The sequence below is a fragment of the Acanthaster planci genome, unplaced genomic scaffold (assembly GCF_054643075.1).
Source record: "Acanthaster planci isolate LZ-2023a unplaced genomic scaffold, COTS_SCS Contig33, whole genome shotgun sequence".
In the NCBI taxonomy this organism is placed as follows: domain Eukaryota; kingdom Metazoa; phylum Echinodermata; class Asteroidea; order Valvatida; family Acanthasteridae; genus Acanthaster; species Acanthaster planci.
The window spans coordinates 39073-64070 of NW_028257657.1; the positions used below are offsets into that span (position 1 = coordinate 39073).

Genomic DNA, 24998 nt, shown 5'->3' on the forward strand with positions numbered 1-24998 from the left:
GAATCAACATACATGCAAAAGCCGTGGCTTATATTCCAAAGCTTACGATACATTCATTGTACCTAGGGACATCCTTACATGCCCTAGGTTTCTAGATGGCACTCGCTCAAAACAACAAAAGATAGAATGTTGTTTTTCAAATCACCATCACATTGTCTTTGATATCATTATACCAGCAGTGGAGAAGTTTGGGAGGAATGCCCTTCCCCTGAATGCCATGTATGCGGTGCCACCAGCTGTAAATGCAAGTGTAAGGAATGCTATCGTTGTGACTACCGCGTCAGAACAACCAATGAGTGGAAACTGGTGGCAGATTCTACAAACATACCCTTCAACACCCTTACAGACAGTAAGTAGAGTCCATGTCAGCTCATTTTGAACTTGTTTTGTTTGTTTCTTGGATGCATTACTGGCTAAACAAATTCAGCGTCCCTTCATTTTTATGCCTTGCTGGCATAGCTGAAGAAGCATGTGGCGTTTGCCTTGTCCTTCCATGTGTGAGTATGATCTGATGAAGTGGTGCCTTGTGGAGGCCCAAGAGAGTAGGAGAAAAGGTCTCCACAAGAAATTTGCTGTTTGTTTCTGTCCCTTTGTACATGTACATGTGTTGAGATAGGAGCATTGAGAGGAGCAACTGCTTGCACATTCTGAGTTGTAGTGATACCAAACCACTTGGCACAACACAAAACATCAGACTGAAATCAAATCACATTCATCGTGATGTGAGTCATGATATAGTAATACAGTCCTATTGATTCATTTATAAAGTGCAAATTCTTCACGTAACCTGTACAAATGAACAAATGGGAAGCATGGCTAATTTTGGGGAGCCTTGGCAAAAGCAGGGCACCTGCAAATATGGCGTCCAATTAGTCTACATGTAGCTTTTAACAGGTTGTTGTCAGCTGTTTTGGGGTAGGGATTTTTTTTATGCTTACTTCTTTGTCCATAAATTTACAAAACAGTATTTTCTGCTTGTCAGCTTCATGAAGTTGGGTGTTGTTCAATGGATCCGAAATCGTGCATCTTTCCTGTTGTTTCTTAGGCAAGTTGCATCCCCCAAGCCAGCTAAGCGTTTCCAACCATTCCGACTCCAGGCTCCTCCTGTCTTGGCGTCCTCCAGATGAGCTCTCCGACCCAGGGGTCATTACCTACATCGTAGAGTACAGGTGGGAAGGTACCCAAGCCAATGAAAGCTGGTATAAGAAGCAGGTACGGGTGAATTGCATTGCATTTGTGTGGTGAATTGAGCTGGAAATCCCACCATGGGAAGTTGTGGTGAATCTTGTACTTTTGCCCTGCCAGACGTGTATCATAACACTGTATACTCGGTGTTTGCACCTGAAGGTTTGTGGAAAAAAACACAAGTGTACCCAGGTGAGATTCGAATCCACGACCTCCTGCTTACTAGTGCATATGTCTTAACTACTCGACCACCGAGCTTGCCGGTGTCGGCTTGCTGGTTCGACTCAGACGTAGCAGCGGTTAACGAGAACAACTATTTCTAAGGATGGATATACACCAAGGAGATGTTAATCAATCTTGGACTTTTGCCCTGCTCGATGTGTACCATAGACATCTGCACTAGCAGGAGGTTGTGGGTTCGAGTCCCACCCAAGTACGCTTGTGGTTTTTTCACAAGCCTATGGGAGCAAACACTGAGTATACAATGTTATGATGCATGTTGGGCAGGGCAAAAGTCCAAGATTGATTAACATCTCCCCGGCGTAAATCCATCCTTGGAAATACAAGTTGTCATCTCCCATCACCTGCCCATTGCCTTATTTTATATTTAAACAAAACTTGCCCATCAGTACAGACCCAACTGGCATGCCCGTCTCCCAAAATGTCTTGACAGCATACTGTGAATAGTTTGTTAACCTCAATTCTGTGTATTAACAAGACCGAGAAAGGAACAGTGAAGTACACTCTTGTGGGTTTGGGTCATCCATACGGCTTGTACAAAGTCAGAGTGAAGGCGCAACGTGCCAATCTTAGTCCAACCATTGAAAGCAACTATTCAGAAGTGGCTGAAGGGCGTACCACTGAAGGAGGTAAGACCACCATTCACTCGCAGTGCTTTGTAACACTGTGGAAGGGGGAACCAGGACAGGGGATCGTCGGTCATCCACGTCTGACATTTTAGGAACCACATCTGATTAATGCCATTTGCAGCAGAAATGTGTTGATTTGCTTCAGCTGACCTGTCAGACCAGACTGGGTCCTGCACTGAGTGGAGTTGATTGTCTTTGGAACCGTAGCTGGCCACCCACTACATGGAAGTCAACCCGAATCTTTATTACATCATTTTTTTTCAAATGTTTACAGTTTGAGAAAAAAACACGTATAGCAAGTACATATAACTGTACACCAAAAGAAGTGAGGACCGACTCTAACCTACATGTAATCATAGGGACACCTGTACAGGCCATTCCATGACATTTGTTTCCGTCCAAATTAGGCACTCGCAATTACATGTACATTGCAAGTAATTTAAAGTAATAGTGCCCAGTCGGGCACTTTGCTGAAAATATGTGACTCTTTAGAATGTCTTAAGTTGTAATCCCCTGAAAAGTTCCTTTTTGTATTTTGCACAGAGGTACATGCATGTAATGAAATTTGTGGGCTGGTGTAATTAGGTCACTTTTGTACATCAGTGTCCCCCTCGGGCCTGTGGGTGACCACTGACCAGAGGTCAGTCAAATTAGCTGAAATGGGAACTTCTTATCAAAGTCCCTCTGGGTGTTTGGATGTGCAGTCATGACCTCATTGACATACCATTTGTATATACTGTGTCATATCCTCGGTAGTGTCGGCTTTACAGAATGTTCCTACAAACTTAAGAAGGAGCGAAGGGAAAAAAATACACATGTATGAGTAGCAGGTACATGTACATGATCTTCTTTGCCAACTTTTCATATTTTTAAAATTAACATTCTTGGTTTTCTTCAAAGTCCCTCGAGATCTGCCAAAAAATTTCAGATGCGTCGACAAACCGAATCATAACAGCAACAGGAGGCAAGTGCAGCTCTCTTGGAAGGTGGGTTATTGGAAATCTTACCAAAAAAAGAAGATACCCCAGCCTTGGATGGAAGTGGAACATTTCCAACTGAATCGAAAACTGTTGAATTACTTTTTTTTTTTTGCTGTGTTTGTGTCCTGTTTTATTTTTTGATAATATTTTAGCAAATTTAAAGCTTTGATACCAAATGGTTGATACCATTGCAGCAGTAGCATAACATTTTCCCGTTTGGCACAGTACGTGTTGTACTTGTGGTTTGGGCCGATGAATGCCTTCATTTTTTAGCTTATATCAAGTAATGTAATTTCCGAATGGCTAAAATTTTCTTGTGTTTTTCTTGCTTTGGTATAAAAATGCCTGTATTTGTAACCTACTCTGTAAAAATGAATCACAAGTCTCTGTGGCTACCTTTGATTTTTACTTGGTCCTATGAGGAATTTGAGCTCTTTGTTTTGATGTGTCACTCAGTTTGGTACACAATGTTACATAAAAATGGACTTACGTACAGTAGATACTAAAATGTTGAGGATTCCTATTGCTTTAAACACTGTGCAAGATTCTTTCAAAGGCCTTCGTCTCCAAAGTGGCTTTAGTGACATGACTCTTTTTCACAGAGAGGGTCACAGTTAATTATTGAGGTGGGTTTTCCATTTGGGTATGTTTTGGGAGTGGGGGAGGGGGTTTGTGGTCAATCGCATTAAGAAGCGCTGCATTTCTTTATATTGGCCCTGCAAATGAAATACATGTAACAGCAGACATGCTATGATTTTGATACCACAGCCCCTGTCAAATGAGTTCAAACTAAATGGGGAGTTGCTCGGATACCTCATCTCATACACCAGCGGGGATGGAGGCAAGCCGACGACACTGAGTGTAGGCATGAATGTCACCAACTACACAGTCCTATGGTGAGCTGATATGGGGTACTAGACTTAACCCTTACCTTCCCCAACCAGCAAAACTCCAACACTGGGGTCTGTTAGAATCAGTTAGAATGATTACTTCACTAGTAAACTGACTGTGTTTTGTGTGGGATTAGGCATACCGCAAATAAAGCAGAGTCTAGCTGTTTATGTGCACAGTTTACTATTCGGTGTTGGGATTTCCAAGGATGAGGAAGGTTGCTGGTAAGTTGCTCTAGGAAGTTAGGGCTAATGTGCCTCCTGCTTAAAGCTTACAGTCCTACCTGTGGCAGATCCAAAGGATAGAGACAAGCCTCATATTCCAAAGTGCTTCAGTGTTTGCCTTTAGAAAGCATTCTAGGCTCTGTTCACACTGCAATGGTAGGCATCCTCACATTTGGAGGAATGCCAAGGTGATGTTTTCTATGGGTCTTTCCAGTGGGGCACTACACTGTGAAAGGGGGTTGTTTAGTAAACTGCCTGGCCACAGAGTTAGGTGTTTGTTTTTCTTTTTAAGTCTTTGCTGATCAGATGATTCATCTTCCCTTGCACGGTGTGCATTGCTTTTTTGTTACTGGAAACAGTTACTCATACATTGAAAAACAGTGCAACCGAGAATTGCAGTTACAGGCAGTATTGCATCATGAAATGAAATACGATGCATTTTTCAGTTGTGGTTGATAAATGACACTGATTGAATGTGGGAATTTAGCCCTTCTAACTGCGCCCTTGCCTGCTGATGCAGTGCAAGAGGAAACTCGGTGTTTACCCTGTTACCTTTATACAATAACTACAGGTAAGTGAACCTTCCAGGGCTCGCGAAATTTTTAAAAATGTAGTTGCCCTTCGGGCACGGGAGACTACGTGCGTAACAGATTTGTACGTGATGTAATGGGTTCGCCAACTTTGTGGCGTGGGGGGATTTGTGGTTGATGGCTCGCTGAGCACCAAAGTCAAGTCAAAATTTATGCAGGCTATCCATGTTGATGCACTGATATTCTAATATATAAACAAATCCCCTTTAAAATTAGATTTTCTGTACTAGAAAATATGCTTGTTACAATGGTTTTGGCAGAGAAATGGGTTTACGCTTGACTACGTTTTATGTGTAAAGAAAATTTTTAAGTGATCCAGAACTAGGAAAAGTGTCGTCGTCACTTTTGTCGATCTTGTAAGACAAATTCAAAGCTCAAAATTTGAAAATATACATGTACAAGGTAGACCTCTGCTCCCATTTCTTTGGAATTTGATGGTAATTGAGCTGTAATATGACTGAATATAGTTTTAGCGATCCGCAACAAGGAAAACGACTGAATGCAGACACCTTTGGTTCATGCCAATGATTTGACCGTACGTACCATGGTGCACCTCCCCGAACATGTACAGTTGTGTAACATCAAGGTTGGGATGTCGATCTTTTGCGGTCTTTTTTTGCGATCTTTTTTCAGTGCACGGTGCTGAAATGTCTAAAACGCCGGGCCAAAAAAATGTGTTGCCGAAAACAGGTGCTTGCCCACCAGGCTGGCAGCTAGGAACATTTGGTTGCCCAACGAAATAGTTTGGTTTTCCTGGGACGTCGGACTACCGATTCTGTGAGCCCTGCCTTCATTACACAATGTGGGCATTGCATGCAGCACACAGTTGAATGCTGTGAAACCAGGGGGCCAACTTAAGTCTGCTGTCGGTCCCACGCTTTCGTGTGTCATTGGTTCTACTCCATTCTAGGCACTTCTACCAATTCCACAGTGCTAGTAAGCACTGCAGCCAGGTGTTTCATGTTGATGCATGGCTGCCGCACAATGGGTACTAGATTGTTTTCAGGTCTTCCGACCGGTACATGAATATTGAAACTTAAAGAGAGAAGCAAACTGTGGTATCTGTTCCGGCCCTAGAGTGTTTGAAGGTCCCCAATTTCTTTCATGGGCCTCAAGCATTAGATGGGGTAATCCAGCCATGAGCAAAACCAATCCATCAGCTACAACTAGAAGTCATTTGTCACTGAGGTGGTGCCACGCTCATCAACCCATTGTGTCTGTGTGGTAACTTAAAGGTGGGCATGCGTTTGAGCCAGCTGGAAATGTGGCAGTTGTTAAAGTGGCGCAGAGTCCTTTTTTTTCAATCTCCTTTACAAGTGACTACACCATGTATTTGCATGCATCACTGACCAGTAGCATTCATTAGTGTTGTAGTCAAGTACTTTACGAGCACCAAGTTTTTTTAGCCAACTATTGAACTGATTAGGACTAGGGAGTAATGCTGGAGTACATGAGCCTTTGTTGGTACATGCACAGGGGTAAGACTTCAGACACTCCGGTTTTGTAACAGTGAAGTTTTAAAGAGAAAAGTACTCGGAACAGTACTCAGCCAAGTACTTATCAAGTACATTTGTCATAAAAACTTAATTTTTTTGAAATAGTGATGTTCTGAAGTCATCATCTTATTTTGTAATCTTACTTTTGTGCATCTACCAGTACCGTCTAATGTCCATGTACTCCAGCCTTATTCCCACCCACCCAGCTCAATATTTGGCAGAGAGCTTGGTACTCGACAAGTACTCGGGTACAAAACTGGCACTCACAAACTGATAATACATTACTCAGTGCTGGTCACATCCTTCCATTGGTTTCAGTACTGAGTTTTTTCAGTTGCTGTGTCCCATGACCCTTACAGAACAGAGATATTGGTGTTTAATTGTGACAGGGGAATTAGTCTACAGGCTGCATGTCTCATAAAAAAATCATATTTGTCCACAGACCTGCAAAAAGACCAGTACTACTACTTCCACATACAGGCACGCAACTCCATGGGAACATCTGTGAAGAAGTCATCGTGCAGTAGAATTAACGTCGTAACGCGTGAGTTAAAACTTGAGGGAGGAGACAGATTATCTTTCCATAACAAATAAGGGCAGACAGGACAGAATCCAGTTAAAAGCCTCTAACCTCTTCTTACTGAATAAGTCTGAGGCGATCAAGGACCAGTAGTCAACTACTGGTTTTTTTGTGATGTACCTAGCGTGTGTGCAGTGAAGTTGAAGTGCGTGTGACTTCAGTCAACCATCATTTAGACTTTTAAGGAGAAGCAGTGGAAGTAGGAAGGGCAAAATAACAAGGATAGAAAAAAGTGACCAGTGACATACTTGCTAGTACATTTCCTGCCTTTACTTCTTTTTTTTCATATACTTGTGCTATTAAAACCAGCTGTTACAGCCAGCGATGTGACCGACCTTGGTAGGTTGCTCATTCATAGTGGACTAGACTAGTCCAGCTGTCTTCAAATAGCATGCACCTGATCAGAGTTGGTGGAGTTACGGTTAACTCTGGTCCTTGATCGGACTTGCCCATGCAAGGATATGCCGTCACCACGCAGTGTTACAGCTGCCGAGCTCTACCTGAGCTCAATCCTGCAAAGACTTCTGGAACATCCCGGTGGATGTCAAAAGATGTGGAACGGCCGGGGCTAATTCGTCCATTGGCTGTCACATGGCTGATCCGTCTTTTTTTCCCTCCCTTTTTAGCTGAGCCAATTTCTGTTGGACTTGTAGTTGGTGTGTGTTCTGCCTTCCTCATGGCCGTTGTGCTTGTGGTGATCATCTTCTGTCGTATCAAGAAGTCGATTCGCAAATTTCCAGCTATCAGGCCCCCATCACTGCTTCGGGTGAGCACACATTTGTCTTACACAGTTTAATTAAGCAGTCATCAAACTAAAGATGAGCTTGATAGGTGTGTACGACTGAGCACTAGCACTCTTGTGCAAGTCCGACTTCGGCCCCTCAATCTTACCTATACTAGATTCATTAGTGTGCCGATGTCTGCTCAGTAACAGTAAAGTGCCCATATTTTTGTTCAGACCTTCATGATCTGTTGCATACATTATACCAGGGGCTGGTTGCCACCCACTCCAAGAAATGCCAAGTGCCAATAGTGCCAGTTGTTTGATAAGCAACTGGATTTCATTTGTGTGAAAACATTGATTGCATTTTTTTCCAAACAATGGAAAGCGACAGATGGTGGAATTTCCCATGTTAGTTTTGGCTCCTTGCAGATTGTTGCTGTTTCCCCTTTTTAGGTATATATTTTAAAGAAAAGAGACTTCCATTCTTATGTCCACAGTGCCTTTGATCGGCCACATGTGAGGACATCACAGGAACCTTCGCAATGTACTGTGGACTCATCAAATCCCCCACGAGACAGAGCCTCATTGGTGTCCCTTGGAGCCACAGCACCTTGTGCACCGCCAGTCTCTGAAACCACACCTACCAACAAGCCCCCAGGAGCCACAAATATTGCCAGGACTCAAAGTGCAGATGCCCTCTCTGACGACAGTGAAGAAGGGGCACTGAACTATGAACTATACTCTGACGGTATTGATGTGGAAAGCATGAATGGAGTTGAGCCGGCCAATGTGAATGGATACGTCGTCCAGGGAATGTTACCCAACATGTCAGTTCCTCTGATGGCTCGAAACGTTGCAGGTGAGGCAATGCGCAATGCTGCACCTTCTGGCTATGTCGATCAAGCACAGATGTCGAATGTCTCCCCACCACCCTCTGCGCAGCCTGCTACCTACAGCGACCACATCCACATGAACGGAACCGTGGGCGGCAGCAGTGGTGGTGGCTACATAACAGCGGCACAAATGAGCAACATTGCGCCACTGGATCCTGAAGTGGCCTTTGCAGAGGAAAGCCCCTCGAACAACAACAACAACCGCACACAGGAGAATGTTGTAGCTGAACCCTTAGTGCTACAGAATGAATCTAGGCTTGAAGCTGACAACCAGGCGAATGTGACACAGCAAGAAGCCACAGGGTTGCTTTCTGGGAATCTGGGCGTTGTCCCCAGCACTGTCATCATCGATGATGGGGTAGTGCCCAATGGGCCAGTTGGTCCTGGTAGTTACGTGACCACTGACCAACTTACCAATCTTCCCCTCCGAAGTCCACAACCAAACTGCCATGCGAACAGAGATGCTGGAAAATAGTATACATGTTCAAGTATTGACGGCTTTATTTCATCTTGGGAGAAACAGAACACTCCATGGATCACCGTTTTACTGCCCCATGAGGTAAAGAAGTCAGTATTTGTTTTGTAATGCCTCATACACAGGTGCTGCTTGATTAATTTAGCCTTCACATAATTAAATGAAATACCATTTGAATATTTGTTTGATATTCACCAGCAATTTTCCAAAATATCTCTGCACAGAATGTTTGAAACTAGCTCTTTATTACCAGACTTGGAAAGATGCACAATATGCTCATCTGTATATAATACACAAAAACTTTTGCTGTTCATAGAGTATTTTGGTTATTACAAGTATGGTTCTTTTGGCCATGCACAACAATATAGTGAATGGCATGTGACTAGTTCTTAGCCAATAAAGATGCAGTCTGTGAGTGAGATGTTATAACAAGGACCAAGTGTGGTATCACGATTAAGGCACTAGAGTACCTGGCCATCTTATCGTAAATGATTGTAAATATGTATCCAGAGAAACTGAATGACAGTGCAAGAATTTTGAGGGAGTTTTAGACTCGTTTGTTGGACTAATTCCTGTTTTTATCATGTAATCAGATCGGATAAAATCTTTTGAACCAGAAATGTGATGTTACAGTACAGACAATTTTAAGAACCAGGGCATCATTTTGCTTGAGTAGTACCATCCCAGTAGCAAGTAGTGCTGAGGATGAACATTGTTACAAACTTGACATTTTATTGGCATTCAAAACTGTTCAAATTATATTCTCATGTCCGATGTGCATATTTGTATAAAATTATTGGCATTTCATTTTTGGCTTCTGTTATTCTCAAGGGCGGATGTGGGGTCAATGGGGTCATGGTACTCCCACATTAAAGAAGCAAACAATTGTTTTTTTGAAGTGAAAGGCAATTTTGTGATTTCCTGTCCCCTCCTTCAGAAGCATATACAAAGCACCAAATGTAGCCTCAACCTGTAGAAAGGCCATGAAAGGTTGCAGAAAAAATGAGAATTTTGGGGCTCTTATCCCCAATAAAATTCCCCCCCCCCAAAAAAAATGGTTTGGATCCACTTGGCTCTTCTACCTGTTTTGTAATGTTCGGTCAGACTCTATGTACATTTATTTTGTATCCCTCAGTACGGAAAAAGCAATTGCCACACAAACTGTATCTTTAATGCTGTGTATATGTGATTGTAATGATAGATATGACGAGAATCCCAGCCTTCAACATTACTTTTGATCTTTGGATGTATACAGTTGGCTTCATATGTGTTTATTGAAGACATTAACGAAATGCTCGCTCTCATTGGGGTTTTTTAATTAAGGAGTTCTTAATTTGTGTGCACAACGTGTTTCCAACTTCGACGACCTGTCCCCCACTTTTTCCCTATATCCTGGTCAAACGAATCTCTATCTATCCTACTTCGGACAATAGAATTTTGCCTCTAGTACATGAAGACTTTGAAATGTTTCTCTGATTGCAAAACGTCTTCCTGGTGGTTAAGTAATTACCATAACGTGTCTCACAGTTGTACATTTATTAATATACATGTATTTAGCCTTTGTATATATTGGAGGAGTTTATTCTAGAAGCTTTTATTGTACACTAAGCTACAGTGGAACCGTGCCAAAACTATCGTCGTGATTCTGAGAAATGTTTGCCATAGGCCTACTGCTATTTGGAAAACGATTAGCAGTATTGTCAACATTTCTTTATTCGAATGAGAGGAATGTGTGGTTTGACACAACGTTTTGTTGTCATTAGCAAGAAATGCTCCCTTGTACGCTGGGGATCTGCCCTGTATTGTTTTCAAGTTCATTTCCTCATAGATATTCACATCTGAATCAGCTGCCCAAAATAGAGTACGGAGTTCTGAGTTTTGATTACTCTCCAATGATACAGTCAACTCTCGTTATAACAAACGTGCAGTGGCTAGAAAAAAATTACCTTGTGATAACCATGACTTTGTTATCAAAGGCGAAGAAAAACAAAGAAAAACATTATTCAAAATATTCAGCTGCTCAAAATTTACTCTTTGACACTGTTTTTCTTATAACGGTGCTCTTTATATCGAGAGTCAACTGTGTATGTATGTTTATTTTACAAGTAATTATCGATAATGTTTATTTTTTACCATTGTTGATGGCACGTGTAACTGAATTTACTCTCCTGTTACTGTCATGAATATTTTATTGCGAATGTATACGACTACCTCTGTCCGTAATTTTGCACCTCGTAAGTTGCAGGGGGATTTTTTCGTTATCGACTTATGATCGTGTCACATTGCCATGGAAACAACCTATCCTTTTCACCCAGGCCAGTAGCTAGCGTCTACAGGCTGTTGTCTAGTCCGCGAGCGGCGGCGTCTCTTGGAGCTGTTCCAGGCCCTTTCTGTCTCTGATCTTCGAAGCCCTTCTGGTCGCCACACTGCCACTTCGACATTTATGCCTCAAAGCTGACGTAAAGGGCCTGGATTCTTACGGGAACCTAATGGGGAGCGGTGCTTTTGTACATGAAGAGCAAGTGAATAGTTGCCGTGAAGTGGAAGATTGATCATCACGTTCATGATCCTCTGTGAACCCTTTGTTTTTTCCTGAGGAGCAAGAAATCAGATGTGTACGAGCTCGCCAATACGCGAATCTTAGCAGTGTTTGAGGACGGTATGTCGGGCTCGGCGTTACACAATTTTGAAGAATTACACTATTAACGCCTGGCGCCATCGGGCTACGAATTCCGTGAAACGCGTGTATTCGGGGGTGTAAGGCCTGGGAGGCGAATTAGGGACTATTGTGTGGGTTATCTGCTTTGGTTAAGCATTACTTAAATGACATGTATTTGCATGAACGTAAATAAAAACTATACTTGCAGCACAAACAGTATAAAACGCTTGCTTTCTCTCGCTGTTGAAAGGTTATTCATGATTAAACTATGTCTGTGACGTCACTACTTTATTCAAAGTGTAGATTATTTTTACGAATCTACGGCAAACTGTAGATTCGTAAGCTACGAATCTATAGTTATTGTTGCCAACAATAATTATAGATTCGCAAGACAATAACTGGAGATTCGTCACGAATCAACAGTTAATGTCTTACAAATCTACAGTTTTCAAAATGTATTTTTGCGTTGGGGAGATGTTAATCTATATAACGGGTTTTGCCCTTACCCAACGTATATATTAATAAACACTGTATGCTTGACTATTGTCAAGACGAGCACTGAGCATACAGTGTTTATTAATATAGACCCAAGCACATCAAGACGGCTCCCCAACTCAATGGATACAAACACGTCAACCTTTCCAAACCCACCAACGGGACGATATGGTTTCCTATACCCGAAGTCCCCCCACCACCCCCGGCGTTAGGGTCCCCTTTACCCGAAGCCCCCAAGTCCCCCATTTCCACAGTATGTTTGCCTTTCCTGGGCCCCGCATCACACCAACGCCGCAGGATCCTTCAGGCAGCCGACATCCGGGTCATTCACTCAGCGCCCAACAAACTACAGAACCTGCTTCATACCCACAAGGACAAACAAACACCCAGCAGTCGCCCGGTGTCTACCGCATTCCCTGTGAATGCGACCCAGTATACATCGGGGAGACCGGCAGGAACCTCCACACCAGACTTCAAGAACATCGAGCACACGGCCGCAGAGGAGACTACGAGAAATCAGCAATCATCAAACATGCACACACATCAGACCACCGCATCGAATGGGACAACGCAGAACTCATCGCCCCCATCAAGCGTTGGCACCCAAGAATCCGGGAGGCAATCGAAATCTTCCGGCACAACACCGTCCCTCAAGACATCGGATTCAAGCTGAGCGACATCTGGCGCCCACTGCTAGCACCCAAGATCACCACCACCACCACACGGGCAGTAGGGTCCTCTATACCTGAAACCCAGGCCCCCCTCATCCCCTGGTGTTAGGGTCCTCTCTACCCGAAGCCAACCCATCCCCAGTTTCCCGCCTAAACTAGTTTCCCGCCCAAATCTGCATCCTTAATCCTCCACTGGATCCAACACCTGCATGCTCCAGTGCACCCTCAGCAAGCCACCAAGCCACATCACGTTTCACCGACTCCAGACAACCTTTATTACACGGCATCCACTCGAGTCAGCACACATTCTCCTGAGGACGGCCAGAGCATACTGGCCTAAACGTCGAGTTAAACATTCACCGGTTCTTCTCAGAACCACACCTCTTCCCAAAAGAGAATTTTACATGGCGTACCCGCAAACCTACATCCTATGTACTTCCGCCATGCAAAGCTTCAAATCTTACTTGTGTACGTTTGCCTTTCTCCATAGAAAATTGACAAAGGTTAGTATCCCTCGTGTTTTCAAGATCAATGCTTTGTAAAGCAAAATTTTCAACTAGGATTTGAATTTTCTCTTCACCTTTCAATAAGGAATTAACTTGATGTCTTTTGGCTGCTTCTCTTTGTCTGGTTTTGTACACTCTTTTGTTATAATGTTGGATTATAGCTTAATTGAAACGACACATCTTCTAGTTGTTCCAAGATCATACCGGTCCTGAGGTGACAGATCTGTCAGAATCGCTTCTCCCCGAGCACATAATAATCTTGCTTGAAGAGTTAGCCCATAAATTATCTTGTATTGCTAATATTTGTAGCGCTATAATAAATTTTAGGAGAAAATTTACGCTTTATAAAAACTCTTAAATGTTATTATTGAACTCCAAAATTGGCATTGTAATTTGAATCCAAAGTTGCACATTCTCCAAGTGAATAGCAATCTGTAGTGAGGGGCATTTCGGAATGATTCATAAGAACATGTAAGTATTAGTGAAGCTCATTTTGAGTGGATTGTAAAGTGGTTCTAAAAGTGGTAACCATACTTTCACGAGGTTGATATAGCATTCTTCAATTTCATAGAGTCCTGTGGCGGTTTTAGTCCGGAAGGTTTCGCTGCAATGACACACGTATAATAATGAATCCAAGGCGCAAGATGAAGAGAATACAGGTATATATCCAGCACTGAGTGTCGACTGCACAAGTACTCTCATGAAGTTGATATAGCATTCCTTAGTTTCATAGAGGCCTGTGGTGGTTAGTCCGATTGGTTTGGCTGCAATATGTGACAAACGTGTAACAATAACTCCGAGCCGCAAAAGGGAGGGCAGCGAGTAGGGCTATGTATCCAGCACTGATGCTATGGTGTTGACTGCACCAATACTCTCGATATTTGACTCGGCCCAAACCCGTGCACGTTAATGAATGGAGCTAAGGTATGCACTCAGGCGTAACAGCAAGAGTGTCATAGACTCGAGACTCCACGTTCGTATAACAATGGGAAATAGGTTAAGTCAGAGAATAGACTCGGAACTGTAATTCATGCCTTAACTTAATTTTGATAGGCCGCGTTACCCTGGATGTTACACAGACAAATAATGCCGAAATGTTCGCGTTGTCGTAATAGGTTGTCTTGAAAACAAATGCAGCTTGGAGCATTTATCTTAAGCAGGAACACTAACTTATGCAACTTGAGCCTGGACCTTACCAATTTCAGGCTATTCTCAATTCCTGTTCCTACCAATTCTTAGTCATGTTGATTTTATTGCTAAGAAAATCTCTAAAAACATTGGACTTCTTAGACGCTCTGCTAAACCTTACCTCCCTACTCCGACATTTAAAATGCTCAGTTCCACCATGATCTTGCCATTGTTTGATTACTGCAGCGTTGTGTGGTCTAGTTGTTCTTGCAATTGTGAGAGACTTGTCAAACTTCACAATAGACTTGCCAGGTTGATTCTAAATGCCCATCTAAGAACACATATTGCTGATTTACACGAGGCGCTCTCATGGATTCCGATTTACCAACGCTGGCAAAATACTAGAATGTGTGAGGTTTATAAATGTCTTAACTAACTGCACATTACCTTAGCTCTCGTTTCACGCCCCCAAAACTAATGCCGGCAAACGAACTTTCCTTCACTTGGGGAGAGTAGGTTGGAACAATTTGGCTAATTCACAAAGAAATGCCAAATCTCTGTCTGAACTTAAATCTCCTTTGTAATAAAAAGCATTCCCATATTCACCATTTTAGTGTTTTAATCATACCTTGTGTTTGTGTTTTAGTCATCTTGTACTCATTTTTACATTTTCTTTTCACTTCATATAATGCATTTCTTTTACAACATTTTTTTGTAATGTATTATATTTTCTGTGTGCTATGTTCAGTGGTGTTTGGGATAATACTCATACCGTTTGTGTTGCTAGAACTATGGATTTTTATCACATCGATTCCATTTTATGATCTAATTTGCTTTTATATACACATTTAGGTTTTTTTGAGTCTTTTTTGTTGGTTTGTTTTAAGGCTACATTGATGGTTTCTATATTTTTATTTAAGTTGTCTGTATATTTTTAATCTTTAGTGTACTGTATGTGTTTTTACTTTAATTTAATTGTATTTGTAATCAGGGCCCTTAAGAATAGCAGTGTTAAACTGAGAAGGCTACCCTGTTGAAATAAAACTAATTAATAGTAATAGTAATAATAAGGATATTGCCTAATCCACAACTTTTGCTGAAGATGTACGTGTATAGGACACACACAGCTTGTCCAAAACTGGCAGAATCATGAGCCTGCACCTTGCCGACAAAATAGGCGTGCTAATTTAACTAAGGGCCTTTGGTCATAACGAAATGAACTGAACACAGTGAGCCGTTGGATATTGTGGACAAACACAATGGCCCTTGGACGTATGGGATTAACCCAGTGGGCCCTCGGACATAGCCTTTTGAGCCCATTCTCTCGAAGGGCTAAGGGTGAGATCGGAGGAAACTGAAATATCCATTGGGCCAAATGACGAAATGGACCAGGCATAATGAACTTACAGACAAATTGGCCGGATACTTTGGTCCTACTCAGTGGCAAGGCATGATAGCCCGTGAACGTAAACGGGCCGGCGAATGTGAGGCCTCGGATATATATAAACTCAGGCCGGACATGCTGGGTCACAAACGTTTGCGGACATTGTGGCCAATGTGGGCCATGTGGACGTAGGCCTGGTGAGCTGTTGCACACTACAAACTTGCTTACAGATGGACCCACCGTTAAGGTCTACGTTGGCACTGAAGGTTGATTAAAAAGACTGAACTTGAGCACAAGTAGGCCGCTTTTGGAGGTTTCTTATTACTAGCATGCATAATAAATGCGTTTCTTTTGAGTCACACGTGAGTTCATAATCGACTTTCTGACAGAATGCCAAATTTAATTTCAGTCGAATCTTCTTAGTTCTGTGATCGAATACAAACTACATTTCAGTGCTGGCATAACTTAAACCACTTTTTATGGCACCATGCTTAAACTGATACACAATATATTCTCATGAAGTATGTGCACCGGCCAGAAGGTCATGTAGTCTTTCTTGTCAATCGTGGTTTGATCGACCCTGGCCGCGGCACGCACGAATTCTTAACTGCCTAATCGCCGCTCTCGTGTCCGTCTTCAACTGAATCCTCTTCGTGTTTCTCCTAATTGTGTTTGAATGTGAAAAACATCAACTGCTGCAGGCGTTCCCTGAGCTCGTTCGCCTGGATCTTTCCCTGGCTGGATAAACCTACGATGTCTTCAACCTCGTGCTGGACAAAAGGCGGTGCGTTGTCCAACAGGGATTCCAACAGGCCTCTGGCAGCGCTGATTACGTTGAACTTGGCGTTTAGTCCGTAACACGTGGAGTTGACGCACGGCACCAGACCGGTGTCGCTGTCAACTGTGGAGAAGACATTCACATAGTAGGTAACTCTATCGGTATCTTTTAAAGATCAAATTACGTTTGAGATTTTTAAATGTACGTTTGTGTAACCAAACTTATCAGAATGATCCACCCTGACAGACATCGTGACTCTAATTTTTAAAGAGTTAATTAATATGAATTTTCTTTGATCACGCACTATTCAAACGTAAAATGTTAACGTTTTCTCTAAAAGAGCCTCGCGGATCCACCCCAACGACATTTTCTCCGATGTTATCACAGTGCAATGTTTAAAATGGAGCCTTGAGCAAGGTAAGGCGAAAGACTGTGTGCCGCCTGTGGGGTGGGGTTTGGGTTATGCTTAACCTTTGAATTAATGGAAATGATCTGGGTTAGGGTAAGAAACAAGCATTCAATTTTTGTGGTAGTTTTAGAGAGAGCAAATTGAATCGAAATTTTCAGAGATCAGGATTTTGTACGGGTTTCAGAGAAAGGGAGAGTTAATGCACAGAGTTAGTGTGAGGATTATTGGCTGTTTCGGCTAGCAGCCGTTGATTTTGTACATAATTTGTTCGAATGTTGAATTCAGCTTGTTACTTTGATGAAATGTTTATATAATACTCATCTCTAACATGAGCAAAGTCTGTTTATCTGAAAGCCGATACAGTGCATTTGTGTCCTGACAAACGTATCTGTAGTTTTCTAGCATCTAACTGAGTAACGAGTAGATTCGGTTAGTAGATGGTGTTGGGGCTATAGAGAATTTGGTATGGTTGAAGTCGGGTTAAGAAATCGAGAGTTGTAGGGTAAGGTTAGGTAAAGAATTAGGTTGGATAAGTGAGAATTTAACGGATGTGGTTACTCGGATTAAAGGTATAAGAATCGAAAAGTGGGTGCACTTAGAGGTAGGTTGAAACATGAATTTAACGGGGTTAGGGCTAGTTAAGGAATCATATATGTAAAGCTCGACGGCTGTCAACTTCAATGAGGAATGTCGGGTCAAAATATTCCACTCAGCCCCTTAAGTTCTTTGAGCGGTGCTCCACAACTCACCTATGTTACTTCTTCCCGATTGGGTGTCGACCCTTACGTTGCAATCAGCATGCCTCTGGCATGATAGTTCTTGGGCCGACACGTCATCCAGATCGATAAGCTTGAGTCTGCCATGCACAAGCGTAAACTGGCGGGTCTTAAAATCCCACACGGCCAGGGAGCCCAAAGGCGAATGCTCCAGGTAATGAAGAAGATCGGCCACCTCGATGCTCATCTGTGAGAATGAAAATAAAAAAATATTTAATACTTGTTACTCAATATCCTATCGTAAAGTGCAGGAGGGATTTCTGACATACATATATATATATTTTAGGATGGAAACAAACAGTTCGTTCAAGGCCATTAAAATGCCTGAGCTTACAAATTTCAGAAGAAATACACTGGCCTAGACATCGAATCCAACATTGAATGCGCATGCACTTTATCAGTGACGACACTATCAGTAGCAAGATTTTGGACTCGCAGCTGTTTTCAAAAGTTGGTAGTGTTATCCAGTAAGTTAATTGCGCTCGGTATATTCGTTGTTTAAGTCACTCAGTCCACTTTGAATCAAGAATTAGTAATGAACGCTCACATCCAGACTTTCATTTCTTGAAATTCGCTAATTGCTTGCAATGTGATTCAGGAAAACGTGGGAAGGGATTAATTACCCTTGAGCGAAGATCCTCCTTGCCTCAGGCTCAGACCAAAATATTGATGCTCACATCTTGATTTGTATACCCAATGACCACAGTGAGCTGCATGCTGCAATGCAGAAATTTGCTTACAGCTGAAGGAATCTAATTACTGCTTAGCCAACAGTTTACTTGTTACAAAGTAACAAACACCAACCTGCGAGGCAACTTACAGCTAGACGTTTATCCCATGGTAACAGCCTCAAGATGCTTCCAGCTGTCCTTTCCCCAATCTCATACGATATCACTCCACGACTTCCCATTGCTGTGTCGTTACTCCGGATACATATACCCAGGCCCTAGGAACACAATTAAACCTTGGGAGTGTCGGGAAAACATAAAGACTGGACTAAGAGTCTAAATATCAATATGGTGATAGGCCTAGCTTCTCAGATAATTTTCTTCATAACATTTCTCCAAAAAGCTTACTTCTTAAAATATACCTGCTATTTTCCTACTTATAGAAATATTTGTAAAGTTAATTTTTGCTTCAGTCAGAGGCTTTTTTTAAGTATAGTGCACGTCAATGACAACTGCCGTTGTCCAATGTTGTCGCTGTGCTGTCATCGTCAGTGACGGATCTAATCTGCATACGTGTACCTTCACTATGTTTGGATGATTTACTTGCATTGTCAGTGCCATCTCCTTCACCAGTTTGTAATTGGCGTAGACGTAGCAGTCGGACTTCCTTTTGTACTTGTTTCGGCGGCGGCAGGCCTTGATGTCCTCCACTTTGTCGGTGACCATCTTCAGGGCGACGGATCGACCCCGGTACACCCCGCGATAGACTTCCTTGGTCACGCCCCTACCCAGGTGCTCCTTCTTGTCGATCGTGTCGATGTTGTGACACGCGAGAAGCTCGGGGAGAGACCCGCTGCGGATGCCGTTGATCTCGTCAAGAAGATCAGACTTGAGTTGTCGCAGCAGCTCCTCTCGCCAATCCAACGCGCGGCGGTCCGGCCGCAGTATGACGGGGATCTCCCCCCCGCGAGGCTCTTTGTGGCGGGTCTTTGTCTGGTAGACAGAGACGGTCAGTTCGTGCACAATGAATACTAAGGGTAGTAGTGTTAGTCCAATTGCACTTCCTGTTAGTACTATTTGACCACACTGTCTACCAGGAAACTTCATATTATACTGATATCAGATCTGGAAAGAAAGAAATTTATATCAGACTGGGAAAAAGACCTGTGCACATTAACTAAACGCTGTATTTGTATTACAATTCGCAGTTTTAAAGAATAATTTCACCGACCAAACGCTTCGATCCCTCGGTTCCGACTCTCCTCTGAAGAATAAGCCTCTTAAGTTCATCTTTTAACTGCAACTTATTTTACCAATACATGTAGGTGGTTCTGCCACCATTTGCCGTCATCACCAGGTGGAATTTAAATACGGCCATTAGGCACATCACTGGCTTTTTTCCAGATAAAGGAAACTTGCAAAGGCGAACCACCCTTTTGGGGAATTTTACAGTAGCCAACGTGTAAAGAGTTTGGGTCATCCTTGCTCCAATGTCACCATTATGCAGGTCAATCTGAGCGCTGCATCACCAAAAATCAACGACCAACATTTTTATTCCGAAACGGGTACCTTTCTGAATGAGTTCAGGAAGCATAGGATAACCGCAAATGTACAAAGCTGTGGCAAGTTGAGGGAATTTCGAGGGTGGTCAACATATGTTCCAAAGAGTCACGCACACCAGGCCTATTCTACAGTGGAGAGGCAGTATACTAAAAAAACATACACGTAAAAAACAAATATGCACTCACCACATTCCTTTGTCATTTCAAAGAACTGAAAACGGACGTGCACTCCATGGCCATTTTACCCTCAATATGCCGCAAACAGGATAGGTCGTTGTGTTCTTCAGGAAGAGTGAGGTCGTAATAATGCACGGTTTGTTTGTAGTACAAAGGTCGTGCCGTGCAAACTCTAAGCACACACATGCCGACCTAACCTGCCCATGATCAATGACACAAACTGTCCGACTGAATATTAGAATACAGACATGTCCACATGTTTATCGAGTAACATTTATAATCATAGCAGGCAATGACTTTTCGTGTACAGGTGATTCTACGGGTTGCAACCTCGCGCAACGGGGTAAGCATCAAGCCTCCTTCCGCCGTTGCAATCGCTAGGCGCGATGCGTGGGCATTTAGGAAGGAGGACTTTAATCCTCCATGGGCAGGTTTTACCATCGTTCTGGAATGAATACTCGACTGTCCCTTTTCCTGTCTTTCTTTCTGGTATAAGAAACTTGTCTAGGCCTGGCCAGCCAATCGTGGCGGCCTTGTGAAGATGGATTGATTTTCAAAGAATCCGATTTTCCAAGGTAAAGAGCGCTGTAACCGAAAAGTCTGAGCGTTATATCCCAAAAAGCTTTGTAAACGGGAGCACTACAAGCAACCACATAAAAAATACACAGTGAATGGGCGTGCAGTTGGGGAAATGAAAATAGAGCGTTAGATCGGTATAGTAAGTATAGTATAGAGCGTTGTATCAGGGAGCGCTGGAACAGTAATCTACTGTATCTGCACTGTGACCATTTTCCGGCCGCAAGTTGTATGTACAGTACATGTACATTGCACAAGCACATTTACTGTACACCAACCTATTTGATCGTGGCCTTGAGCAAGGATGGGTGGTGGGCATGGGCAGCACACAGTTAAGTGCCTGGTAACTTTATAAACAGTGGGCGGTTTGTGGTTTCACTGGCCCTATTATGAGGCCTGGTTAATGGCATAAGCTAATTGGTCGTAAAGTGTTTATTAGATTAACCAAACCGCAGGGGAGGACTCCTTCAGAGGGCTCACGGCATTTGCACGGCTTTTTGTCTCACCTCAAGGTGTCCTCAGGAGGTCACGACCAGGAGCATTTTCACATGGTAAACGACCGTGAAATCGCCGTGAAAAAAATTTTCACGGTGAAACTGCGAATTCACAACGAATTCACGGTGTTCAAATTCATAGTGATATATAATCCTACACAATATTTCTCACGTGACATGGCCTGAACAGTTTAGACAATTTTCCCCTTAATTTCTCACACTTCTCCCAACATGTACGCGTACATGGAGGCCCCCTTTCATTTTTACTCTTAATTTACACGTATTTCAGACGCTCTGTTTATTTTGGACAAGAAACTTAGTACATGTACATGTCTTCTCTGGAAGTGGTGAGGAAGAAATTCCTTGAAAAATCTGAGGGAAGCATTTCTCTTTGAAAAGAACAACACAAACAGATTCTAGCCCACAAATTTGCATAAAAATGTGTGGAGAAACTGGCTTAGGGATGAACGCATCACGTACGCTGCAACAGGACAAAAGGCATCTGCCGCTACATGTACATGTACCGGTATATCTACAAATACATGTACATGCTCACATACATATACATGTACACAGAACCACCTGGATGTACATGTGTACAAACACATGTAGTTTTGAAAATGGGTTCTGCCATGCGTATGTATCCATAGATCTAAATATGGCTTAGTTACAAGTATTTTCTCCTTTTTTCTGTTCCTGATATTTCATGGTGGGGGTGTGATATTAAAATCACGATAATATTTGGAAAATTTTGCTATAATGATGATGGACAGAGCATACATGTACTGTCCGAAACGTTGAGTACCACCGGTTCTTTTCAGAACCCCATATGGTAAAAAGCGATATATATCCATGGTGCTACCGCAAACCTATCTACAGTACGGTAGTTTACTTGTATTTATAACCAGTTCAATTATCTGTCTTACATTTTAATAATTTTGTTTTCAACACAAGAAGTCGATGCCAAAAAAACCAAGCACAATGACAGTTGAAAAATCAAATCTCCTTCAAAAAACTCAATTACACTGGGAAACCAAAATGAAATCCCACTGTACAAAGAACGGGCAAAAGGCACATAGATTGTATGCAATAATGTACTTTTTAGGGAAAAGATGTATCGCTTAATAAAATTTCCAAAGTCAGATGTAGGTCACTTTTAGTTTTTAAATCTTGATGTACCAGTACAGCTTTTACATTAAAAAAAAGGGCCAATGCTCCTTTCTATCTTGCTATCTTGCGGTGAAAAGTTCTACTGGGTCACAATCATGTTATTTTACTACAAATTTCCTTGTACAAAAATAAAACATTTCAGGCTAAACTATCGATATAGGGGGAGAAAACAACAATACAAATTAGATGCCACTCAAAGAGATGATTACAATATTCAATATGCAACAAGTCAACTTGGTCCCAAGTCAACTCAGTCCCAAGTTATCTCGGTCCCAAATCAACTCGGTCCCAATTCGACTCCGTCCAAAATCAACTCGGTCCCATTTAGGGGTTGCAACTGGGAAGGCTACTTTTCAAGCAAGGCGTTGATAGACTAGATTCTTTCAGGCTTCATTATATATAATTTTTGGTCTTCACTTTTATTACGTTCAGTAATAAAGAAACCGAGGATGAAAGAGACGCAACATCGTTTGAAAGGGAAGCCTTTCATGGTTTAATACATCAAATTATCATGACTCGCAGCGCAAATCCGAATTACATACATGTTCATGAATTACATTAGTTACACATAATGCATATAACAAACAGGAAATAACACACAGTAGAAAATACATGTACGTGTTTAAAATCATTCAAAATTACAAACTACATTTAGCATCGAATTGTTTCATTTTACAAGAACTGATACAAATCCAATTATCAATGGACATATAAAAAGACTGGAAATCGATAACAGTTTTTTCAATCTGATACCGTACGTGAAAAGCAGAGACAGAAATCTTTTCCTTTCTCCCCGATTCTTCCAAACTGCAAACAGAAATTTTATTTCAACCCTGAGCTGAAGTCCAACGAAGATGCTATTCTTTATCACGCACCGCACTGCAGACATTGCCAATGTCACTGGGCATCTTGTGAGCGAAGTGGTAAATGGGCGAAGGGACTATATCTGACCATGTACCACCCAATGAAATAATTAATGTCTGTTGATAATAATGATCTCCGACATACATTTTCTCATAGTCATAAGGAACCAAGTTGGCTCGGGACCGAGTTGACCGGTACCCAACAACACACACACACCTGACATGCCTGAGGATGAGTCGACTTGTTTAACGGACAATGACGGACAATTTGTCTTTTCATATGATGCAGAGATGGTTAAGTTGTCTAATCAGTTGAGTTGAGTCGAGTCGGCACACTTCAGTGATCAAAAGCGATGCCACAGAAGGCAGTGGGTATAGCATAGGCCTACATGATATAGGCTGGCCTAACGGTCAGACATTAGGCTAAAAATTTGCCACTAAACTAAAAAAATTAACAAAAGCATGGCTTTTTACTACACACCCTTTATGCTCGGTTTATCAAGAATGGTTTACACAAACAATACCATGAAACATGGAAGGAAAAGTGTGAAATTTCTCATTCTAGGAATTGGCCCACATCCTACGTGTGATACTAACGTTTTCTTCTCGCAATCTTTCCGATATCGGAAATGACAAGCAAGCACTGCTGCAAGCAGGTTGACACCAAGGTTGATGAAAGTAATCTCAAAGGAAACTTGAGAGGGCCTAGTATCAACATACATGTAATTTCAGAATTGTGAGGCACTCACTGTGTGCCTCACAGATGCAACTTTACATTGCTTTGTAACACTATGGGATTCTGAATGTGCCCGTTTACTCTGTCTTAAGCTGCATTTTCAATCAAATCTTTCCCCCAAAAGCCATCCACACTAACATGACTAAAAAATAACTCATTAACCTATGGCCGCGATGGTTTGATTGTCTATGCGCTATTTTGGGCAAAATTCAGACCTTTTACTTACGTTCTTGCCTTTCTTTAACAAACAATCATGTCCGAATTGAACAGAAGACTGGTTCCTATTACATGTATATCCTGCCCTTCGAACATACAGTATTAAGTTGTATGCAATACCCTAACAGGCACGACAAGAGAACATTTTTCTCCCCAGACACTTTGATCTTTGCCAATTTTTCTAACCTTTGACAGGGATTCTGCTGGTATGAAAACATCAAGCCCCCCCCCCCACTGTCCCGTGTAGAGTGTACCTCCCAGTTCTGGGAGTATGCCACGACGTTTGGAACCGTGCCACGTTAGGCCAATGAAAGTTGATCTCAAGGTGCTCGTCAGCCACTCCTGGAAAAGTGATGAGGGTTTTTCATCATCTTTCATCAGCAAATTTCTCCAGAAATTTGACAAGGAATTTTCCTTAAAGTTCATCACACTCACAGTGTGCATAAAGGTTGAACTCATTTCAAAGGCTCTTGTCTTGACTGTGAAAAAGGATTTGAATTGCATAGAGAATAGAATTTTAAAAGTCAACAGGACAAACAACTGTAATTTATTGACAAAAAAAGACATACATTCCTTTTTAATGCATGAGTCGACGGCAAGAATCACTGTGGCTTTGGAAAACTCGCGGTACCACTTCATTGGATGATCCAAAGCAAATCCGGATGTGGTATTTGAACAGTGTGGATTTCAACTGCTGCCAACTGATGCATATCACCTCGGGCGCATGCAATGTGCCAGTTTCCTGCCACGCACCAAGCGCCATCATATGCAAAATCTGTTTTAGCCCATTCCGGCAACAGCGCGCTGATTGTCTATCAAAATT

The 24998-nt window shown here is 42.2% G+C and overlaps 4 protein-coding genes across 11 annotated transcripts in view; 3 read left to right on the top strand and 1 right to left on the bottom strand.

Moving 5' to 3' along the window:
- The window catches only part of LOC147795417 (receptor-type tyrosine-protein phosphatase delta-like), a 36509-nt gene extending 32569 nt beyond the window's left edge, over positions 1-3940 (top strand). For 3 of the 4 annotated variants that reach the window (XM_087131943.1, XM_087131944.1, XM_087131941.1), the window contains 5 exons: positions 177-349; positions 1046-1212; positions 1904-2054; positions 2955-3040; positions 3803-3940. In XM_087131943.1, the coding sequence (XP_086988069.1) occupies positions 177-349; positions 1046-1212; positions 1904-2054; positions 2955-3040; positions 3803-3934 (709 nt within the window). In that variant the 3' untranslated portion in view covers positions 3935-3940. The remainder of the gene's footprint in view (positions 1-176; positions 350-1045; positions 1213-1903; positions 2055-2954; positions 3041-3802) is intronic. The other variant, XM_087131942.1, reaches the window with a different exon arrangement.
- A 2336-nt stretch (positions 3941-6276) lies between these two features.
- Positions 6277-14828, top strand: LOC110990765 (uncharacterized). Of its 4 annotated transcripts, none has more exons than XM_087131948.1 (3): positions 6277-6779; positions 7125-7581; positions 8037-14828. In XM_087131948.1, the coding sequence occupies exon 3, from the start codon at positions 12230-12232 to the stop codon at positions 12839-12841; it is 612 nt and encodes a 203-aa protein (XP_086988074.1). In that variant the 5' UTR covers positions 6277-6779; positions 7125-7581; positions 8037-12229; the 3' UTR covers positions 12842-14828. The 4 variants fall into 4 exon arrangements, with proteins under 4 accessions (XP_086988074.1, XP_086988073.1, XP_086988075.1 ...); XM_087131947.1 differs by having other exon boundaries at positions 6279-6779; positions 7442-7581; XM_087131949.1 differs by lacking the exon at positions 7125-7581 and having other exon boundaries at positions 6280-6779.
- Positions 14829-16113: 1285 nt separating this feature from the next.
- On the bottom strand, positions 16114-20283 carry LOC147795418 (extracellular tyrosine-protein kinase PKDCC-like). 2 transcript variants are annotated; one of them, XM_087131940.1, is made up of 5 exons: positions 20130-20283; positions 18985-19506; positions 18534-18659; positions 17687-17900; positions 16114-16651 (listed from the first exon to the last, which is right to left on the bottom strand). In XM_087131940.1, the coding sequence occupies exons 2-5, from the start codon at positions 19486-19488 to the stop codon at positions 16413-16415; spliced, it is 1083 nt and encodes a 360-aa protein (XP_086988066.1). In that variant the 5' UTR covers positions 19489-19506; positions 20130-20283; the 3' UTR covers positions 16114-16412. The 2 variants fall into 2 exon arrangements, with proteins under 2 accessions (XP_086988066.1, XP_086988065.1); XM_087131939.1 differs by having other exon boundaries at positions 18961-19506.
- LOC147795419 (neuronal cell adhesion molecule-like) overlaps positions 16545-24998 on the top strand; it is a 37298-nt gene continuing 28844 nt past the window's right edge. Inside the window, exons 1-2 of the mRNA XM_087131935.1 lie at positions 16545-16673; positions 16869-16945. The gene's annotated coding sequence lies outside the window, so the exon portion shown is untranslated. The remainder of the gene's footprint in view (positions 16674-16868; positions 16946-24998) is intronic.